This window comes from Xylaria bambusicola, assembly GCF_022495145.1.
Source record: "Xylaria bambusicola strain CBS 139988 unplaced genomic scaffold F5B22scaffold_39, whole genome shotgun sequence".
Classification (NCBI taxonomy): Eukaryota; Fungi; Ascomycota; class Sordariomycetes; order Xylariales; family Xylariaceae; genus Xylaria; species Xylaria bambusicola.
The window spans coordinates 236,327-257,847 of NW_025953592.1; the positions used below are offsets into that span (position 1 = coordinate 236,327).

Below are 21,521 nucleotides of genomic sequence, written 5' to 3' on the forward strand. Positions count from 1 at the left end.
AATTACTGAGTCTCCAAAACCTCCCTCCAGTCTCTCCCTACCTAAAACTACTACCTATACTCGTGATGTACAGTAGGGATACGGTGCATTGGCGTGTATATAAGCTCCCTCTTCCTCGTAGAGGTACGATAACAAGCGCAGGCAGTGGATGGCCCGTCATTTCTTTGGCGGGTTTGCGTCGATGGGCTACCATCAGAATAGAATACGAGCGGGCGAGTGGGTGGCCAATTCTCGTGTTGATGATGGATGAATGAATGGCGCCGAACATGACTTGCCGTGTCTTCCAGTGCTACACGCTTACATCGTACATGCCGAAAACACGTGCAATGCGGTACGCTTGAAGATATTGACACTACAATACTTACAATAACTACATCTTAAAAGACACATAATTACCTTACAGTTACAATCCGAGACAGAATCCTGCGAGGGTTTGGCCCAAGGAGACTAATCGAAATTGAGGCGGTGCCACTGACGCATCCAATTGGGACTGCATACACCACAACCGGGATTGGATCCATGGCAAATATATATCAGGATAAACCGTCGGCCTTACTTGATAATTGCGCTGTATCAAGAAAGGAAATCATTTTCGCTCAATTACCGGTAGGTTGCTCCCACACTATGTCCTGGAGCAGACTGGAGGATAGAGATGACAATGGGCGTCTACCATTCGTGGGCAACTTGCAAGGGGGTGTTTATCTGGCATCCAATCCCGCGTAATCTTATTGTCGTAGCATCGCGCCGTTGAACTGGCCTTTGCAAGATTGGGGGATAATACCCGATCCTCGTGTCGTTTCCAAGCTTGCCGGGGGGTTGAATGATTCTGTCGAATCTGAATCCATCTTACCTACGGTAGCTACGTGTATCCAGCGTTGGCGGGCCATTGACCACGACAACTGCCTCACAAGAAACTCGACTTGTTTGGCGACGACGATAATGGGTTGGAATGCGACGGAGACTAGGGGCGTTGTACTTGAGTACGAGTACTTCATAAAGGCCACCCGCTGCGATGTTGAAGATGCTATTGGATACCAGTTCCCGACTAGCAGAAAAGAAAATATCGACGGCTCCAATGTTGTCGTCATAGACTTTCAATGATCAGCCACCACGGCGCTAGTTCGTCTTAACTACCACCCTAATGTAAAGGAAATACCTGTCTAGGCGTTAATGCCTTGTCCTGCTCTCTCCCTTGTGAAGTTGTGGATGTGTTTTTATCCAAGAAATACCGAGATGATGGGCAAGGCAACGCGTAGCACCAGCATTTTATATCCGGGGAAGATGACATACATACATAAATGTTGTGAATGCTGAGGCAATGGGTTTAAAGTCCATGCTATCTCGTTTGCTGACGGACAAGCTGGCTTCCAAGTAATGGGCACACACACACCTCTCGGCCGCTACCCATTATATGGACTTGGCTTGCCTGGTTAGCATCGAGCGGGAGCCTATGAATGCCATGCGCTTCAGGCTTTAACAAGATGCTCTAGCTATTTCCACAAGATCGGTGACGAAGACACAAGGGAGAACCCGAGATCATCTTCCCTAGAGTAGATAGTGTACTTGAACCTCAAACCTGATTCGTAGCATACAGTATACAGTACGAATCATGCCACCACTACCTCCCTTCTGTACTCCAGCTTACTGAGTACTGAGGTAGTGTATGTGCTGGTAAACTTGCTTGGACCATGATGATTATGCATACCTACCTACAGGAATTCATGCAACGCACTCAGAGTGAAATACTTACATCTACCTACATAGGTATTGTAGGTATCCTCTAGCCAGGTCAAACCAGGTTATCGTACTCCCCTACCCCCCTGTAAGACTCTTCTTGGCAAGTATTCGCGCTAGGCGTGGCCTTGGGGGCCCGCTTTGGGAGTTTTTCCGGGCAGGTATTTGAACGTGAATGAAGGTATCGTGGGCCTCGCGCTAAGCTGGCCTGCCAAGAGGAACCTGACAAGGTCAGTTTTACTAGCCTACAACCACGTAGTGTGCCTGCTGTACTTTGAGAAATCTGCTATCTAATGTTGTACGCGCACGCAACACGCAAGAGGATGCAGATGCAGCCAAGCCCTGGCCAAGCACTGCCCACCATCTCGTTATGACCAGGGGTCCCCTATCGAGAGTCTGGGCGAGCAGTAAACAAATCCTACACTAGATACTCTCTTCACGAACGATGAAGATGTACCGATGAGTGTAGTGTACCAGAGTTCAGCACATCCCTAGCTTCGTATGCTCTATGGAACGAAAGCACTTTCGTCTTGAAGACGAGCGAATGGAGCGAATATACTAGTAGCCGTGGTCCGGTCGCTAGATAAATTCGACAGCTGATAAGAATTACTTACATAGTACATCTATGAAGGATTTGACGACGATCGGTATTTTATGGATATCAAACACTGGCCTCCTAAAAACGGGCAGACCGCGTCAAGGAATAAGAGATCGGTGAAGAGAGGCGCTTGCCATGTAAAAGTACACCCACACGATGCGATATCACATGCTCTTCTTGTCATTCATTACCTAGGGTAAGAACGAAGGCGAAGAGAAAGGCGAATCGTTCTAGAACTTATTTTAATCTCTCAAGATGCTGGAGATACAAGGGAATTTGGGTTCGAGCATGGGAAAACGGAAGACGGCATCCTAGCAGCAGGGCCCATATAATCTTATATCGACAGATGGGTAGAGGTACAATACCTAGTAGGTACATGTAAGTTTGGCGTTTCCTTTAAACACCCACTAAAAAATCACCACGGACACGGCATTTCTCATGGTCTTCACAACTTGCCTTTTCATCGATGCCGATTGATACTATACTATGTAAGTACTTACTTACTTACTTACTTGGGGTAGATTAGGGGAGGGGGGATGAAGAAAAGTTGGCTCTGGATCGTCCTGCTGGTCTGCTACTACCCACTTACTAAATACAGCACTAATTTGGTTTTCATTTACTTACATGTATGTACTATGTAGCGATATGACAATAGGAGTACAGTGCGATAAAGTCATAGCCACGCCAACATTCCATCGTTATTACCGTGTGCAATTTTCTTGTTCGCATAAAAGAGCCCGTCATTACCTACCATAAGGAGGCAGTCAAGCATGCCTAGACACTTGACGGTGGACCGTTGGTTTTAGTATCTTCCTACTTAATCGGTACAGTAATAGATCACTTGAGTAGCACGGTGAAGATCAGAGTAGCAGCCCCTTTATCCGAGTACCTAGCCCACGCCGTACACAAGCCCGTACCAGGTAGGCTGGATCGTGAGTTCATACTGAAGTAGGCAGTTGATAGTACCTAGATGCTAGGTAGTTGTGTTTGGAGTTGATTGTATATGTAGGTAATAGATAGGTACCTAGGTAGGTAGTTTTTGAATGGCAGTCTACTTTTACATGTTGGCTGTGGTGAGAAATATCCGGAGGCCAGATAGGAAGTTGCGCTAGTGTAAGGGTATCTAGGTACTACTTATTGTATAGATACATACCTACCTATGCTTGAAGACTTCGATCACTGCTGCACCTGGATTATAGGGGGCTCTAGTGCCCGGCTCGCCCCCTTTGTGGGTAGCCGTATACCTGAAATCACGATTTATAGTGGCACCTAAGGGAGTGATAGCACTGGGCAGTAACTGGGTCTGCACTAACTACGGCAGCTGGAAGGTACCCAAGGTAGCTAGACACAGTGGCAGCTTTGTTGTGGCGGGCACGCGACGAGGCGAGGATTTATCTGGGGCCCTCGACACTACCTAGGTACCTACTGGCACACCCCCTGCTCGTCCGGCTCCCCCCTAAAACCCATAATAAGTTGGATTCCAAAACGTTTCGGCTTTTCTTGTCCATGTCTTGACCATCCTCTCCATCCCTCTTCTCCTGCCATCCAGTCGACCATCCCGTTTCTTCCGTTTCGGATTCATTCGTTTGTCCATATTCCTTCACCGTAGAGGAAGAGCACTCGCTCCCATACTTCCTCCTCTTTAATATACACCCACAAACACACTCGCATCAACATTAACATCAACAACAACGGCTGTGGCCAGTTCGACTTCTTCGCCTACCCTACGCACGATATTCTTTCGATCCTGTATAGCGAAGTGATCTCCAAGTCGACCGAACCACGCGTCTCGTGAAGGCGTGAGAAGACTAGAGAACTTGAGCCCGTACCAACCAAGTCTTTGTAATAAGGTTAGTCAACTATTTCCCGTTGCTATTTCTTTCCACAGTTGCCGTTCAACCGCAGCAAATATTATACATCTCATCGCGGGTTGCTCCTATACCATGATGTTTGTGATGGATCGAGAGGTGCAGGATGTCAATTGGAACAAGACGAAGGGCCAGACGATCGGGTGCGACGTGATGGTCGAGAGCTCGGCTGCTGTAAATAATAGGACCCAGGATCTGGATATTATGGTCGCAACATGCATTGAGCCGAGACTCAAACTTTGGCATAACGGCAACGGCAGGAGTGGTATGACTACTGGATGACGTCGGGGACCATCGCAATATGCGCACCCATCTTTCCTGGTCACGAAAGTACGGGAACCTATTGCCCCAATCGCAGCCATCCACGATACTGGACCGAAGCAGGCGTCTCCAAGACTTTGCGTCTAGCTTCTCTACTGAAGCTGCAATGTGGTTCTAGTAAGAAGCGAGTATCGGTGAACAACATTGCCACCAACAAGTTTAGGAGTTTCCAGTTGCTTGCACCCGCATCTCGCAGGCAGCCCGACGGATCACTAGAACGGGCCGCATGGCAATCACGGAATTAGTTGGTCGAGGATACCCATGCTTTCCTCTGCACAATTGCCTGGTCTAGCTCGACGTGGGACTTGATTGCGTCGTACTGGACCTGTTACACAGACTGGCTCAGCATCTTTCTCAGCTACGCCCTGCGGTTCAAGCCAATCCTGAACATCTATTCTACACTTTGAATCATCTCTCTAGGCTCATCATCGCTTTTTGGACGCATTGAACCAAGCGGCAAAGACGTTCTATTTACTCTCCACCTTTGATTACTTGTTTTTGACTGGCGCCGGCTTCTCGGTTGCCTTGTTTACCTTCGTCGTTCAAGTACACTTTTACTGCCGCGAACCCAGCACTGACTATCTTCCTACTCGCAGTCAAAATGTACAGTAAAGAGCTAGTCTCAGCTGTCGCGGCCTTTGGCCTCATTTCTGGTATGTGAAAGGCTTTAACTGGATGCATTCTGGGCATCTCACTAACAACATTTCTGCAGGCGCTGCTGCTCTGGGCTGCAAAGATGATCCTGTCGAGGTAAACAACCAAGCCGATGCTACTCAAGCCGCGGACTGCTCCACCATTCCCAACGATCTCGTTCTGGGTCCTGGAGCGGGCCCAATGATCGATCTCGGTGGCCGTTTGACGTCAATTGGTGGTAACTTCGTCGTTAAGAACAACGGGCTTATTCAGACTCTGCAATCTTCTTCCCTTGAGAAAGTCGGTGGCGATTTCCAACTAAACAATGTGACATCTCTCACCTCGTTGATCTTCCCTGAGCTGGGAGAAGTCGGTGCCATCAACTGGGTTACTTTGAGCTCGCTCCAGGAGCCTACCTTTGGTAACCCCGGTATCACGAAGGCCAAGAGCGTCAAGGTTGCCGATACGTTTGTCGCCAACTTGGACGGCATCAACGTCCAGGATCTAGAAGACATGGACATTAACAACAATCGCCGGTTATCAAAGTTCATTACTAGTATTAAGAGCTTGTCCAATACCCTTCGTGTTAATGCCAACTCTCTCAACATGACGATGGAAATGCCCAACCTGGAGTCAATTGCCAACATGACTATTTCCAACGTCAGCACATTCGCTATTCCTTCTCTCAAGACCGTCAACGGTTCCGCCTACTTTGACTCTAACTACTTCTCTGAGTTCTTTGCTCCCAACTTGACGAAGGTTCAGGACGGCTCTCTATCATTCGTTAGCAACCCCCAGTTGACGAACATCTCGATTCCCCAACTAGAGAAGGTTGGTGGTGGTTTAACCATTGCCAACAACACCGCACTCAACAAGATTGACGGCCTAGGATCCCTTGCCGATGTCGGTGGTGCTATCAAGATGCGTGGTTCTTTCGATGAAATCGATCTGCCCAGCCTCAACAATGTTGTCGGAACCGCTGAATTCGTCAGCACTGAGGATATCGAGAGCTCTTGCGAGGAGTTGAATAAGCTCAGCGGAAACGTTGTCCAAGGCAAGGTTACTGCTTGTGACAGTGATAATGCAACGGCTAACAACGACACCTCCACTGCTGGTGATGGTGACAGTGGCAGTGGCAGCGGTAATGGTAGCAACGACGATGACAGCGCTGCTTCCCTTGCTGGTGCTAGCCTGTCAACCGTCTTTACCCTTGCCGCCCTTGGTGGCCTTGTTGCCACCTTCTTGTAAATCGGCGGGGTTTGATAATGTACCGAGGCATGCCTCAAATTCTTTCTTCCTCTCATGTCAGTATGTCGTTTGATGAGCCGCTTTCCGCGACTGGCGTTGTGCTACGTACAAGAATTTGCTAGACTTAATACCGATGTGTTTATCTCCTGGAATCCCGTGGCTTTGTCTTTAATACCTCTCTGGTCGTATGATGCATCGTCAACTTACAAAAAAAAGCAACACTCGTCATGCCGCATCAGCACTCGACACGTCACCGCCAGTAGTTGTGGCCAGCAGAGATAAGGAGTTAAGGATTTCACTCGATTAGGACATTTCAAAACGCTTGGACTTTCACGACTTGTTGGGAAATGAATAAAACAGACGGAGAAGTGTTGTAAGTAGGTAGTGAACCATTGTTCCTCGACGGAACAGTCTAAGAATGGAGACGATGGGAGAGTTTGATGGTTCAGAAGAAGAGACAGCAGCCAAAGCCCCGAAGACAGAATACATCTAGGATGGCTTCTATTTTAATACATGATTACTCTTTTTTTTTTCCTCGACCGCTTTGTTGTGTTTCTTTCGAATCGCCTGTGATGAATGATGATTTGCAAATGATAATTATTGCTGTTAGGCTGAGATGTGGTAACAGTTTGGGCGTATCTTAATGGGCGAAACATCTTCACTGCGAGAATACCTTCTTACGATATTTTCTTCAGTCACTTCGATTTTTGCTATCACCGTACGTTGCACTAATAACACATAAGTGAACAGTCTTTTGTTCCCCAAAAGGGTGTATCAGGGGCTGGACAATATAGAGTCAATGTTATTATCACGGAAGAATTGTATGCATGAGATCTTGACCTTATGTCTAATCGTGAGATATAGGTAGGTAAAGTCAAAAGGTAGCTCGATTTATCTTTTCAATCAAGTTCCTCCCATCATCTATTCTTTTCTCTCATTCATAGATCCGACGCTCGAATTTGTCGGGGTCGTAGTACTGTGGCACGATGGCGTTCCCAGCGAAGATGCGGCCGTCGAGGGCGTTGACTGCCTGTTCATTACCCTCTGTTAGCGCGATATCCAACACAGATAGAATTCTAGAAACCTAAGAATGACTTTCAGAGTTAAGAATGCGATATACGTACCTTCAATGCTGAGACTGTATCAGTGAACTTGATAAACACCCTGCGGCCCTCGATGTCGATATACAACCTCTCGACGCGGCCGTATTTCTCACCACACTCCTCGCCAATCTCCTGCCCAAGACCGTTCTCCATCTCAGTCTGCACGTCTTCCATGCCGTCTAGCATGTTACGCAGTACTATGACGTTGCTCATGGTGCCGAATTTGTCTGCGCTTTCAGTGGTAGATGAGGACGTGCCTGTCCCCGTCTTCGACCCTATGATCTTGCCTCGACCACCTGGCTCCGCCCATCCCCCGCCCTCGGCGTCGGATTTCTTCTTGCGCTTCTCGACTTGTACACGCAATGGATTGAGTATACCAGAGCCCTCGGCACCGAGACCTCGACCCTTCTCCCAGCCATACTTGGACATCAGGCGCGCGGCAAATCCCTTCTGTCCTGGTCGGTTGGCCCGGGGTGCTGCTACCTCTTCGTCGTCTGCTGTGGATGAAGGCTCGGGCGGGACGTAATCGATGCCATCGTCATCCTCATCCACATCCATGGAGTCAGGCTCTCTCTGTGCTTGGGGTTGCTGTGGCGGTGCATAACGCACGGGTTCGCGTGATATTGTCGAGGAGTCGGGTTCTGGAGGCGGCGGTGGAGGAGGGATGGGGGATTGGGGTGGTGGAGGCGCTTGCCCTTGTGACATAGCTAGACGGCGCGCGTATGCATCATCGCCGCTCTTGTCTTCGGGTAATGGAGCGCGCGGGGGCGACGGGGGTGGCGGCGCAAAGGAGTAAGAGTCGGGGGGCGCAAACTGATCTATGAACAGAGCCTCAGTTAGTGATCGTTTCCTCTTAGCACTATTTCTCGCTTGAAGTGTAGACCTACTGTTAACTGGACGCTGATCGTCGTCTTCCTCGCTGTCCCAACTGTCTCTCCTATCGTCGCGCCTCCGGTGCTTGTAGAGCAGTGCTTTCCACTCCTGCACCTCACGTATTTTCTCGTCGCTCCGTAGATACTCGTCGACGTTGGTCGGCCGGGAAGGATCATATATCTCATCCCAATCTGTTTCCATAGGCATGGCTTCTAGTTTCTTCTTCTTTTTCCGGCGACCACCGCGAGGCCGTTTCTCGCCTGTGCCGTACATGTATTCATCATCTTCGTTAGCCGCCCAGTCGGCCAACGAGCTTTTCACAGGGGCCGTATTGGCAGCGTTCTGGGCCCTGACCTCGGCGTTGGCGGAGGCGGCAGCGCTCGTAGTATTACTAGCTGTAGGCAGTACTTTTGGGAAGGCCGCCTTTGGCTTCTGGATCTTCTGCTGCGGACGCCGTATTTGCTGGTGCGGCTGGAAGCGCAGGGCTGAGCCGACGGGGGGTTTTGAGGCTTCTTGTTCTTTAACAGCATCTATGGCCTCTTGCGACACTACAGGGGCTCGAGATATAGATCCTGGCGCATTGCTTTCGGGTTCGAGTAGGTTGGCATATAGGGAAAGACCGCCGCTGCGTGGCGGAGGCGGATTGCCCGCCATTGAGTTACCCGCGTGTGAAATGCTGGATACCAATGAGATCAAGATGAGATGAGGCAATAGACGGCTTCAAACAAAGGGAGCAATTCAAAGCTTCGCAGACGCGACGCGATAACGAGATGGAGAGCAATGAGGTAGCTAGAGTGCAGTAGCTCTGTGCCCCTAATGCCTAATGCAAGTAAGTATTCAGTGAGGCTGAAAGCTATAACTTGGCGGTTGCACTTGCATGTGGAGACTTACCTACGTACATACATTGTAGGTAATTTTTTCACGTCCCATTCATCATTAACGCTTCGTGCTTCTCGTTGTTTACCACGCAGCTCGGCTTAAAGTCCTCTACGGTTAATGGATATTTGAAATGTCTACAGAGTCGGCTCGCAAGGGCTTCCATGTGGCCTTATTCACTGAAGTCGACCACTAATAAACAAGCTCGCAGCTTGCAAGTGCTACCAGCAAGGGATCCCTTAACGTATTGGACTCAACCTACCTAGGTACTCAACATAAATGTTCCAGGCTTCGGTTATTTTTCAGTGCCCTGATTGTACCATTACATGCTGGCTGGGATGCCTAGTTGCAACGCATTTATCAGTTGTACATCACAGACGCCCGCAGCAGCAGCGGCGAGGCAACAACTAGCAACCAAATTAACATGATAAATAACTAAGACGGGCTCCCTAATCAATGAATTCTCTTTTTATATTCCTTACTTTGGTGACGGGATAGCCACCAACATGGTTGATGTACTAAGGACGTGACTAGGTTTCGACAGTATTGGGGTTTTCGATACAACGCTGGTGATACAATCTTCAATTTGCTGGATTCAAGTATGCACCAAGGACATCAACACCGACTACGGCTAAAGTAGTTTTTCAAAACAATAGAAGGATAGAAGAAATAGAATCGATTTTTTCATAATTTCTGGGTATCTCGTAATTCCGTCCTTCCTTGCTCGCTCGCTTCCAAACATGAAAATTTAAACAAAATCCACAAACGCATGAATTACATGACGGTCAATTGAGATGAGGGGGTTTTCCATGCCTCCAGATTTTCCCCCAATAAAACGCCAATCGTGAAAAAAGAGATGAGATTCAAATCCGAGATCGTAACTCCGAAGCTGTTCGCCTTTGCTTTTTTGCTTTTTCTTTCTCCCCCGCAAAATGTCAGATGCTTAGAGCATGCAGTGTGCGGTGAGCGCAAGCCTTGGCGTCCAGCAGCTGTCGTAAAGGTGCCGGCGAACCATAAAACAGCAAGTAAGTTGCTAGGTAGGTAGTGCGGGCAGATACAGTAGGCATGCAAGGTTATCATCAAGCCACATTGTTCCTTAACGTTTGAGGTTGCTGATGGTGTGCCTCTTTTGCTTCCTCCCTTTTGGTGTGTTAAAGCTCGCCTTTTCTCCTTCCCAATTGGCGACCCCAAGGTCTCGGGCGCACTCAATACCCCGGTCAGGAAAATGTAACCTTCGCATGGCCGAGGTAGGACTCAGGATGGAGAGAGTGAGACGTAAGTAGGCGTAAGTAGGGAATGAGAGCCGTCGTCATGGTCGAGCGGGTCGGAGTTCTCAGCCCAGCCGTCCCTCATCCTCTTCCCCATCCTCTTCCCCTCCCTCTCTCACCCTTGCCCCATGCCTAGTATGGGAGGTGTATACCCGACACCTGCTCGGATGCGCCTGCTAAGCTGGAGAGCTTACATATATAGCATGCAGCAATGCATCCATGCCTTGCATGATCCTCCTAACCACCATTACGGCTGATTCTGAACAGTGAGATCGGTCGATTTATCGCTGATATATGTCCAGCTACCGGGATTGGAGGCCGGTAGCAGGGAGGTGGTGAGACACTTTTCAGTCGTAGATGATCTCGTCATCCTCCTCCTCGTTCTCGTAGAGCTTTCCGGGCGTTACGAGGCGTCTGGGCTGCTCGCCTCCTCCCGACTCCCCGCCCCCGCCCTCGCCCTGGCCGTTACCCTGGGCTTGGCTCTGCAATAACGACTGCGTACTCTGTGCTACCGCTGCCTCGAGCGAGGCGTACACAGTAATGGGCGCACCATTGAAGTCTCGCGGTATGACAAATGGCTGCTGCGCTGGCTCAGGATCGATCTCGGTTGCGAAGCTTGAGGTCGACGAGCGTCGTGAGAGCGTGTGTGTCCTGTATTTAGAGTGCAGTTGTGAAGAGAAAACGGAGTCGACGGTGGTGGTGGCAGCCGATGATGCGATGGATTTTGCATCGTATGAGACATGTCCCCGTGATGCCCTCCAGCGCGCGGACTCCCTTTCTATATGCTCCTGGAGCGAAAGCATCACGCTTGGATTGTTGGTGGTCGTGATGATGATGGTAACTAGTAGTGTTGAGGATGATATGACGCAAGGGGGTGTAAGTGGGTGTTTCCTCACTCAAACGGAGAGGTTGCCCAGTGTCCTCAGATTGTTTTTGAGTACTAGGAAGATCTGAAGGTTTTATATAGGCAATACAGTCAGTACGTTACTTTTACCTGGTATCTATGAAAGTAAAACTTATTCTGCCATGTTTTGGTAGGGAAGGGAGGCCAGCTCTCTTTATCTTCTCGAGGGAGGACGAGCAGAGTGAAGAGGAGGGGTGACGGTGACGAATGATCAACAACACCAAGAACAGACAAGCCTCAACTCCCCTGCCTCTAACTACTCATCTTGCATGCCGCCCCAGCATCTACATCTACAGCTACATCTATAGCTCGAGGAATTAACCTCCCTGCTTGGTGTCAGTATTACATGGGTATGGGGCAATATCCAATATCAAGCGCGGTTTTTGGTCAAGCCACCACGATCATGTAAGGGGTCCGCACGCCGAGCCGGGGATTCAAGCATGCCGAGGCTCCTATCTGGTCGATCAGATGGCCTCGCGCCCAAATTCGCTGGGCGAATTGAGCAGAACCAGCCAAAACAAATCACTATCTATTACCCTGTTCTGTTTCGCAGGGCGGCTATGCCCGCCCGGCTCCAGATAGTCCGACAAACATACTGTCAGAGTGATGCACCGCCGAGAATCGGCCAAGAAGCTTGGCTATTTGCGGTATTGATCCCCTCGAATTGAGGCAGGCGAGGCAGGCAATGGAAGCTCCCATTTCTTGCACTATGTTGTTCTAGTGACCTACTTACAGTAGATACTGTACTCCATGCACTCTGCCATTGCGCGAATTGACAATCGATGACATGCTATGACGAGAGGAAAGGCAAAAAAGGAGTTTTTCGCTGAGGCGTTTCGACTTATCGATTTCACCATAGCTTCATCTTCGCTCCACGCATTTGAGTTGAGCTTGTGCAAAAAAAATGACGACATTTGTCCAGGGTTCTGGGGGGGTTTTTTTTTCGCTCGTTTCTGCCTATTTTTAGTCGTTCAAACAAAACACACCTGAGGGCATGAGAGAGCCGACGATAGCCCTTCCGCTTTCGCAGCAAGTAAAACCACCGAGCGCACCGAGGTACCCAGGCAGAAAGTATGTAGGTAGTGTGTGAGATAGGCGTGTTCAACCTACTGGTCCTAGCAGCTTGTCCCCGTGTTGAGAAAAAAAAACCTGGAATCAATGGTCAGATGACCCATACGACAACTTGCGCAGTACAATCCGCCGAAGCCTGCAAGTCCCTACCTATTCTCTTTGACAGGGGATAGAGGGGGAGGCTGAGGCAGACGTACCCCAATTTCCAATTACCGTCAGTAGGTTATTGGCAATGCTTGGTATATCATGCACCCCAGAGTCTGTGATCTACGTAGCAACTTCGGATTTGCATAACAGCCTCGAATAGTAGACATGTAGCAGAGTGCTGGACGCTACCGGTAGGTCCCGTGAACCCTCAAAGCGATGGGTGGTATATAATTCTACTCTCTTGTTCTCTAGTATGACACTCAACCGATCAGAGCCGAACAAGACTCGCGCTCGCGACTCGGTTCTTCTCGCTTCGAGTTGGGTTGCAAGCGTCATGTATCATTGGCTCTACTACGTATGTCCCTCCAGGTATGGCGGCAGGTCCTATTCGGATACAATTCGGAGAGTACGGACAAAGCTACTCTACATTCCTGTAACATACTCTCGCGCCCTCTCGTCCAAATGAGGGGAAGCCACCTAGAATGCTCATGTATGATTAGGTAGATACCTAGATAGACACTAGCGGCAGCGTCTTGGCTCATTGAATCGAGGGCCTTGGCTGTGAGCGAACCAGAACAACTGTGAAACAAAAGCACACTGTCAATTTCGTCAGGGGAAGATCATCATAGATATCATGATTAAGTAGTAACCCAGCCGCACCAGCTTCCGGTATAGAATAAAATACCTCTGAGATAAGACGCAATGATGGTGAGCTTTGATGGTAGCTTAGACAATGAGTAGCGCCCCCGTTGCGGGGTTACGTGTAGTAACACCCAACCTGCGTCTACTCTTGGATGAATTAAACAAGAACATGCCGCAGTACCAACCCGAACGATATCTATGCCATGAGATTCCATACAGAGTCGCTACTCTAGAGTAGCTACGTATTCGTACAGATAGTTAATTATCTGCCTTACAAAGGAGTAATTAAGCGTCTTGGACGGTATAATTACCCCGAAGTAGCCAAGACGAAAAGGCATGTCGTAGCACCTACATTTTCCCTCCGATCGTGGGGGTCATCCAACATCCTCCACAAACTACCTACATGTATGCGTAAAGGGCGCGCGCGTTGTACATCCACTAGATACTGATATTACACGCCCATACACTACCACCACGGAGACCTACATACTGCGTAGCCTAACAAATCGTCACGCAACTAGCCATAGTACCCAATCCCACCTATTCCTTCTCCCGAGAACGTTTCCCCAACACTTGACGGGGCTGAACAACACAACACAACCCTCGGGCCTATTTATACGCCCAGGCCTGCCAGTCCGCTGCCTCACCTCACTTTCACATGGCATCCCGACCTCTTCTAACCTGTCTATCACGTCCATTCTCCAAACGCGTGCTTGCGGCGCCAGCACCTCCTTTTTCCGCAACAAAGCTAGGGATCTCACTGCCGAGATCCAAGTACTTCGCGTATCCAATGGCGTCCATATCGACCCCGCCGGAAGGCAAATGGGAGTGGCTCGTCGTCGTCCCCGACAAGGCCGGTGTGCACGAGAAGAGGCTATCTGTTCGCGCGTGAGTTTAGCCACTTCCATCACTCCCTCCCACCTTCTCCTCACGTTACTCGTCATGCTGTTCTCATCTCCCAGTATGGGAGGACAGAATCATGGTATCACCATCCCGCCATTGGAGCGACATCACCATCGGAAAACCCCGAAGTTGGAGAATGACTTTGCAAATATCGGTGCTAACAAACTCGCTTCCCCTCACGCAGGCAACATCTAGCAGGCACAAAGCCGCTTGAAGAGTCAGGGTTCATCAAGACTGGAGGTTAGTCCATCCCATCTCTTCCGCCAAGTATTTCTCCACAGTATATGTATACACATATGAACACATGACGAGAGAGAAGAATACATAGAAAGCTAAATCAAACTGCCCTCACAGGTGCCATCTTCAACGAGAAGCCCGAGAGCCAAGATGCTACCAAGTTCAGCTTCTACGGCAGCACACTAGTGTGCGTCGCCTCATCAAAGGAGGAGATCCTCGAGAGACGTAAGAAGCCCTAAGTGTTGGGTTTACCTACATGCTTTGGGAGCAGAGAGTTTGTTTCTCTGTTACAAGGCCGCCCTCGTGGTGTCTGCGCAAAGGTTCACAAGTCGCCTGGTGACTGACTTAACGGATCACAGTGAACAAAGATATATATGCAACAAGTGGTGTATGGGATATGGATAAGGTGAGTTTTTTTTACCATCCTTTTATGAATACTTGAATACCTATCTGTCATCTGTAACATCTACATGAGCTCTCTTCGCCCTTTACACGAAATTCCATTCACTGACATATAGCTCGCAGATACAGATCTGGCCTGTAAGTTACGAATTGCCATGCAGCACTCGGAGCCAACAAATATAGTACTAATCCGTTTCATAACGTGTAGGCTAAGTTTGCATTCCGCAACCCTTAGTGCCGAAGACGGTAAAGGGGATAGACGAGGTGGAAATGACTGCCAACGTTGGTACAAGATACAATTACAATTCTTGCTAAATCAAATGACTCATTGCCCATGACCGCTTTGCACAGCTCGAACGGCCTGGTAATTTGCGAAACTATCACTAGAAGTATTAGCGCGCAAAGAATTCACTTGTCAAAGCAAGCCTCAACGTTGTGTGGATTATCGTATGCTTGATGAGGAAATTGGAGCGCTATCCGCCGCTCCCTATCATAACATAAATTTGTGGTACAAGTACCGTACAGTTAAAGACATTTATCGAACATCTGGTGTCTGTGCTCTTGATGCAGCATCCTCCGCTGCGATCCTGAGTTCATAGTTCAATTCGAAGCACTCAGAGAGCAGACCTATTACACTGCCTTGCCCTTCCGGTATATCGTCGGCAACCATAAACTTGCCGTCAACTCTCATATTGTCTATGGAATTAAGCTTTCATCTAGGTTAGCAAAGCCAGATAAACCACGCGTGGGTCTGGACAGCCCACCTTCATACTGTATGGGTACAGCTCACGAACAGAGCTAACACCGCCACTGTTCTTCACCTCGAGAAGGCAACGTTTCAGTGTTTGTAGTTGATTATATATTGGTAGCAACGCCTCGGAGACTGGTTCGGACGATATCATGAGATGGTATATGTAACCATATGAGCGACGGATGAGATACAACAATGTCTACTCCAGATTAGGAAACAATTGGTCAGCTTGTATATAGAGAGCACGTACCCGTTGGACATAGAGCTCCGCAGGCTGGCCATCTTCGTCTAACCAGTTGCCATCAACGCGGCTTTCGTCAATCTTGTCAAGCTGTCGTTGAAAGTCGTATAGGTCAGTCTCTCGCAGTGACCAAGCCTGCGTCAGGGATAATTTATCGAGATCGTTTCGAATGCTTATGAGGACATCGTAAATTGGCCTCCACTTGTCGGGAAATTTGCCGCCCCTGAGTAATGCAATGAGTACGGGTTAATTTTGATGGTATATGTAACTGACCGTTCCAGAACTACGCCTGTATATAATTGGCATCTCTTAAGTAAAGATACAACCCCGTCACTGCCTTGCAGGACATTCCCCTGTTCATCGACGAAATTGCCATCTTTCCTCATCTCGTCAATCTCTTTGAGTTGTAATTCGAACTTATGTATGTCCTTAGGATGGAACTTTAGAGAACCGTTAGCAAATTTTACGTAGCCTTGGCATGAGAGTGGTAGATAATTCTACCTTTGATTTCGTATTAATCATTGCCATTTGTCTCAGTATAGAGACAAGTTTCTCGGCTGTAGGTCTCAACGGTTCTGCAATATCTTCAATCTTTTTCTGAAGTTTGGTGAGAGATGCTCGACATCGTTCGATGCGGCTTGCAATGAGATCCTCGAGCCATGGGTTGGGTTCGTCTGAGGAGCTATCATGTACTATCTCAGATAGATGCTCGAGAGTATGCGACATGCTGTCCAAATCTTTAGCGGAAAACAAGTCGGCTTCCGTCAGGTGGTCCAAGAGCCGCTTGATTGTTGATGTGAGGGAATACGCCGCAGGGGCCTCGTTGTTCCGCCCAATCGTCATGAAAAAGAGTGATAGCAGCTGAAAGCAGCTATCCACTACTCTATCGACTACATGGATATTCGACCTGTTAGAACCCTTACTTATGCTAATTAAGGCGTTTAGGACAACCAGATATCTTAAACGTACCTCTGTTTTCCTCAACGGACTTCCCACTTCGGATTTCATTGAGACGCTTGACTTGTTGGGTAGTCTCATCGTACAGAGTCATAACATCTTGGGTACGGACATAGGTGGTACGGTCTAGCTTCCGAAGTAATAATTTATCCTGAATCTCGACGAGTTTCGCCAAGACTTGCTTCTCTCCCTCATCCTGAGGGGGTGGAAACTTCGGCGTCTCCATGGGGGCGTCAAGAAGTCGTTGGTAGTTCAGTTGGTAGTGTATGTGTGACTTAGTTTGGAAAAGGAGACAATCAAGCCGATATATAGACAAGGGGAAATGATGGTGAGTCTCCAGTGACGGGAGCAGAACAGTTACATTTGTTCAAAAAGAAAGTTCAGCCCCTCTCCGTAGGATATAGTAGCGTGGCGACGTTGTCAACCTTGGCTACCAGTCAGATTAGATAGAGATGTCCACGACAATGAAACGAACAGTCATGGCTCGTACCGATGTACGCATGGATTATGGCAAGCGACAAAGCAGTGTCCAATTACGTCAAGCGAAGGACACGAGAAAAGGACCCTGGCTGCACAGTCTGCACAAGGGGCATTGACCAAAGGAGCCGAATGTGGAAGAGTGCTGTTGGGATGTCGGACTCGAGCAGGAGAATTATGATTGGTACCAGAGCTTGAGGCCCTTCCTGCGTCTGACGAACAGTCTTCAAGGGTGCTTCTCTAGCAGGGCCGTAGGCGTGGGCCGGAAAGGTCGAGGTGGGGAGACAGCCGTGAAGCGCCGTGAAGCTGGCGGAGGAGGGGCAGTGGCGTCAGCTTACAAGCAACCTTAAACGTCGATACCTCAGGGTTGGGTGAGTGAGCTTGTACCTGGGTACCTACGTAGCTTCCACGGTTGATTACCGCATTAGGTAGGCAACTCGTGGAGTCAATAATACTCTGTAATTGAATATCGCATATGAACAGTCGCCCCGCTCCCCATCACCTGAAGGGGGGTTTGATAAGGTCAACTCCCGTCCCGACCTGACTCAGCCAGCTGTCGTCTGCCCGCCACACAAGCCCCATATAATATACCGGTATTGTGGCTTATCGGCGCCTCGTTTTTCCACTGGCTCTAGCCCTAGTGTACAATTCCGCCCACCAAAAATTTCCAATTGACGAGCGACCTACTTCGGGTAATTAATCCAGAGCGCAAGTCAACCACCTTCGAGGCGTCCATCCTGCCATTTCGCACAGACAACAGCACTTCACGTCGTCGTCCACACCACAAACCATCACAATGTCGACCGCCGAACTCGCCTCCTCATACGCCGCTCTCATCCTCGCGGATGACGGTATTGAGATCACTGTGAGCCCGCCCGGAACATTCCCAAAAATGCCCCTCCTCGCATGCGAATCTGGAGCCGTTGGGATACCAATACAGACAATGAATCTATTCTAACCACTATTTTCATAGGCCGACAAGCTACAGACCCTGATCAAGGCTGCCGGTGTCATCGATGTTGAGCCTATCTGGACACAACTTTTCGCCAAGGTACGCACACGAAACCCGTGAATTGGGCCAGGCGGACCGGATTTGCTGATTTAGGGGAATTTAGGCTCTTGAGGGCAAGGATGTAAAGGAGCTGCTCTCTGCCGTCGGCTCCGGTGGCGGCGCTGCTGCTGGCCCTGCTGGCGGTGCCGCCGCTGGTGGTGCTGCCGCTGCCGAGGAGGCCCCTGCTGAGGAGAAGGAAGAGGGTACGTTTTTTCCTTTTCGCACCCCCAACGTGGAAAATGCGCTGCATTCATTGGCTTTTACTGACACCCACTACAGAGAAGGAGGAGTCTGACGACGACATGGGCTTCGGTCTTTTCGACTAAATTCATTCCGCAACGACGACTTAACTTCCCTTTGTACTTCAAATGCATGGTTCGGGGTTCCATACACCATTGGTGTGGCGTGAAGGAGGCACTACTATGTCTGCCTAGGAGCAAATATCCTTCTGTCATAGGTTAATATGACAAAATGCTTTCGCAAATGACCATTTATTCAGCGGTCTTTGTAGAGCTCAGTACGCGGCTACGATGTGATTGGGATGCAAATCTGATTTTCGGTGTTACTGGCCTTAGATGAAAAAGAGGACCCCGGAATGAAAATGACGATTCTTGCATGACATGCGATATCTGTGTTATTGTTGTTTTTGCCCCATCGTTTAGCTGATGTTGAGAGTCGCCTGCACCTAAATCAATACGCCACGCCATGCATTCTTACCATGACCACCGTGCCTGCTTGTCCTCTTGAATTTCTATTGTACAACAAGCGCAGCGCTAGGCACGAGACCTGCCTCCTTGAGTGTTTTTCCAAAATCCAGATTTCCTTCAAAGACCTTTCGGGGGAAGTTCTGGATGAATTTAGTGACTGCTGATCCATTCTCGGCCTCTACCATTTGCGCCACCTCGAAGAGCGTTGTTTCGGCCGGTAAAGTCCTCATGATATTTCCACTAGGAGTTTGTAGTCGTAAGCGGGCCTCATTATGATTTGCAGCAGGACGAGAAGCCGTTGCGGCAGGAGCCGGAGCCGGAGCCGGAGCGGCAGCAGGAGGAGCCTTTCCCTCTCTGGCTGCCTTTGCCTCCTCGGCCTTGCGCCGTCGCTCCTCTTTGTCGGCCTCAATCTTGGCCTTGATGCGCTTCTTAGCCTCCATCTCGTCAATCTTCTCCTGCCGCTTCTTGGCTGCTTCCTTGATCTGCTCCTTGCGTTGCAGCTCTTCCTTAAGATCTTGTGACTCTTTTGTAGCCTTCTGACGAATTTGCTGGGGAAAGCAGTCAGCCTATACGAAACATTTTGAAGATTCATCTCAAAGGAATGAAAACATACTTCATTCCGCTTCTGCTCCTCCTTATCCACAATGGCTTGGTTGGCTCTCTTTGCCTTAACCTTTTCCCGGAGCTGGATGAGCCTTTGCTGCTTCTCCTCCTCGGTCAAGGGTGCGATTTCCTCAGTTGACTCTGAGAAATCGGAGTGGCCTCTATATTTTTGGTGTGTGAGCGGGTAGGCTGGGTAACACGCGCCTCTCCCCTTTCATCGATAACTTACGACTTGTTTGCGTGGAATTCAGCTTCTCGTTGAGACCGGAACTTTTTGTCACACTCGTTGCAAACGAGCGACATGGCGACGCTACCTCCCTCGACCTTGGCAACGCTGGGACCTGCTTCTTCCTCCGCTAGTAGTTCCTCGATATCCGTGTCCTGATTCTTTTCTAGCCAATCCATCGCATCCGGCACTGTTAAGTGGTTAGGGTACTGGAAACTATATCACTGGTATTCACGGTAACATGACTCACGGCCATCGGACCTCTTGACAGCCAGTTCAGCACGCTGCTTGTCAAAGCCCATTTCGAGCAGCTGGTCGAGGAGAGATTGTGACATATTGGCTACGTGTGATGCTCTGGGGCAGTATGAAGGCAGGGGTTGGTTCTTCAGGTGGACTGCAGTGTGTACTTGCGATGAGATGTTATGATTGTAAATAAGTGTCTTCAAGGGATTCCACGTCCTAGATGCTCGAGATATAAAGACGTGAGAAGGTGCATAGAAATAAATATGCCTAGAATGATACGGTGTAAGGAAAGGTGCTGATAAAGGTGCCTCTTCACCTAATGTACTTAAGGTAAGGGACTCAGCATTAACGATAAGTGAGACGGCCTCATGTGCTATCAAAGGGACGTCATTGCGATGTTGCCTCAGTAGATGCCTAATATTACTTGGGTAATACCAAGGCACAATGCGCGGTTACATTTTTGCAGTGATTGTGCATCCCGATCATGTCTGCATGTCTTAAACCTGCATAGTGCACAAGCGGGGCTTACTGATCAGGTCTCCAGTACTTACGACTCTGCGATAATTGGCGTTGAATACTAGGAAGGGTAGCGAGACTGTCTGTACCCAGTACCCAGCATGCAGACCTACATCATAAGAATACCTAAGATACCTCAGTACCCCTCCAAGTCACTTTCGGTCATTCTAGAATCCAATGCGACTGGCACTTCTTGCCATTCACCAATTCCCTTACATAGTGAAAACTAGTTCATTGTGGAAATCGGGCCGTGAAAAGGCCACTATTTCCCAACAATAAAAAAAACATATACATATATATTCTGGTATTAGAACTGGCTCTGCAGAGGAGTAGCAGGTACACTCAAGTACGTACGTACCTACCGAAGCTCGTTGGGTGAGGTCAATTCATTGGCCAGCAGGCGATGCCGAGCAACCGGACGTGGTCTGTCTTTGATGGCCCATGGCCCATGGCCCATGGGGGCAGCAAGGAGCAGATAGGAGAGCAATTGGTGATATCGGGTGATGCAATTTAAGTTACCTACATACGTACATATTTACATACGTAAGTAGTAGTATGTACCTGGTCTCGCTAGTCTAGCGCAACAGGTACAGAGAGACAAGTCCCTCCTCCGTCCCTGGGCCATCCACCATCGCTCTCACCTTGGGGGCTGTAACAACACCACCACTCACTTACCTAGGTACCTACTTACTGACTTATCTGAGCGGTTTGTCAGGTCCAAGACGGCCCTTTCAATCCTCATTATCGTCATCCCCATTCTCCATTTGCTACCCACCGCGCTAAAGCTACGTCACCAACCAGCCCTGCGTCTCTTACCTTGCCCGGGCAGTTTTGTTTTGTTTCGTCCTGTCGTAGTAGTATTCGCTACCGCACCCGAGCCTCAGGCCAGCTTGCGATAATCTCCATCCACTTGCCCTGGGT

At 49.1% G+C, this 21,521-nt stretch overlaps 7 protein-coding genes across 7 annotated transcripts; 3 read left to right on the forward strand and 4 right to left on the reverse strand.

Moving 5' to 3' along the window:
• The first annotated feature begins 4,944 nt into the window (after positions 1-4,944).
• On the forward strand, positions 4,945-6,622 carry F5B22DRAFT_330096 (uncharacterized protein). The gene is made up of 2 exons (XM_047970797.1): positions 4,945-5,174; positions 5,234-6,622. Exons 1-2 carry the CDS (start codon positions 5,123-5,125, stop codon positions 6,400-6,402), a joined length of 1,221 nt encoding a protein of 406 aa, XP_047828398.1. The 5' UTR covers positions 4,945-5,122; the 3' UTR covers positions 6,403-6,622.
• Positions 6,623-6,852: 230 nt separating this feature from the next.
• On the reverse strand, positions 6,853-9,201 carry F5B22DRAFT_617013 (uncharacterized protein; the record flags this gene model as incomplete). The annotated part of the gene is made up of 3 exons (XM_047975614.1): positions 8,393-9,201; positions 7,527-8,323; positions 6,853-7,432 (listed from the first exon to the last, which is right to left on the reverse strand). Coding segments are annotated over exons 1-3 (1,529 nt in total), but the record flags the coding sequence as incomplete, so codon positions are not given.
• Positions 9,202-10,601: 1,400 nt separating this feature from the next.
• F5B22DRAFT_330411 (uncharacterized protein) lies at positions 10,602-11,804 on the reverse strand. The gene is made up of 2 exons (XM_047970799.1): positions 11,548-11,804; positions 10,602-11,482 (listed from the first exon to the last, which is right to left on the reverse strand). The coding sequence occupies exon 2, from the start codon at positions 11,323-11,325 to the stop codon at positions 10,870-10,872; it is 456 nt and encodes a 151-aa protein (XP_047828400.1). The 5' UTR covers positions 11,326-11,482; positions 11,548-11,804; the 3' UTR covers positions 10,602-10,869.
• A 2,272-nt stretch (positions 11,805-14,076) lies between these two features.
• Positions 14,077-15,063, forward strand: F5B22DRAFT_649063 (uncharacterized protein; the record flags this gene model as incomplete). Its single annotated transcript, XM_047979115.1, has 6 exons — positions 14,077-14,174; positions 14,374-14,429; positions 14,544-14,651; positions 14,786-14,832; positions 14,952-14,966; positions 15,037-15,063. The coding sequence occupies 6 exons, from the start codon at positions 14,077-14,079 to the stop codon at positions 15,061-15,063; spliced, it is 351 nt and encodes a 116-aa protein (XP_047828401.1).
• Positions 14,797-17,156, reverse strand: F5B22DRAFT_330128 (uncharacterized protein). Its single transcript, XM_047970798.1, has 6 exons — positions 16,790-17,156; positions 16,322-16,710; positions 16,094-16,260; positions 15,830-16,043; positions 15,593-15,778; positions 14,797-15,537 (listed from the first exon to the last, which is right to left on the reverse strand). Exons 1-6 carry the CDS (start codon positions 17,001-17,003, stop codon positions 15,364-15,366), a joined length of 1,344 nt encoding a protein of 447 aa, XP_047828402.1. The 5' UTR covers positions 17,004-17,156; the 3' UTR covers positions 14,797-15,363.
• A 784-nt stretch (positions 17,157-17,940) lies between these two features.
• Positions 17,941-18,833, forward strand: F5B22DRAFT_330521 (60s acidic ribosomal protein-domain-containing protein). Its single transcript, XM_047970800.1, has 4 exons — positions 17,941-18,119; positions 18,228-18,305; positions 18,370-18,508; positions 18,585-18,833. Exons 1-4 carry the CDS (start codon positions 18,051-18,053, stop codon positions 18,629-18,631), a joined length of 333 nt encoding a protein of 110 aa, XP_047828403.1. The 5' UTR covers positions 17,941-18,050; the 3' UTR covers positions 18,632-18,833.
• A 223-nt stretch (positions 18,834-19,056) lies between these two features.
• On the reverse strand, positions 19,057-20,176 carry F5B22DRAFT_649066 (ubiquitin-related domain-containing protein; the record flags this gene model as incomplete). Its single annotated transcript, XM_047979116.1, has 4 exons — positions 19,057-19,560; positions 19,626-19,776; positions 19,845-20,031; positions 20,092-20,176. 4 exons carry the CDS (start codon positions 20,174-20,176, stop codon positions 19,057-19,059), a joined length of 927 nt encoding a protein of 308 aa, XP_047828404.1.
• Between the last annotated feature and the right edge of the window lie 1,345 nt (positions 20,177-21,521).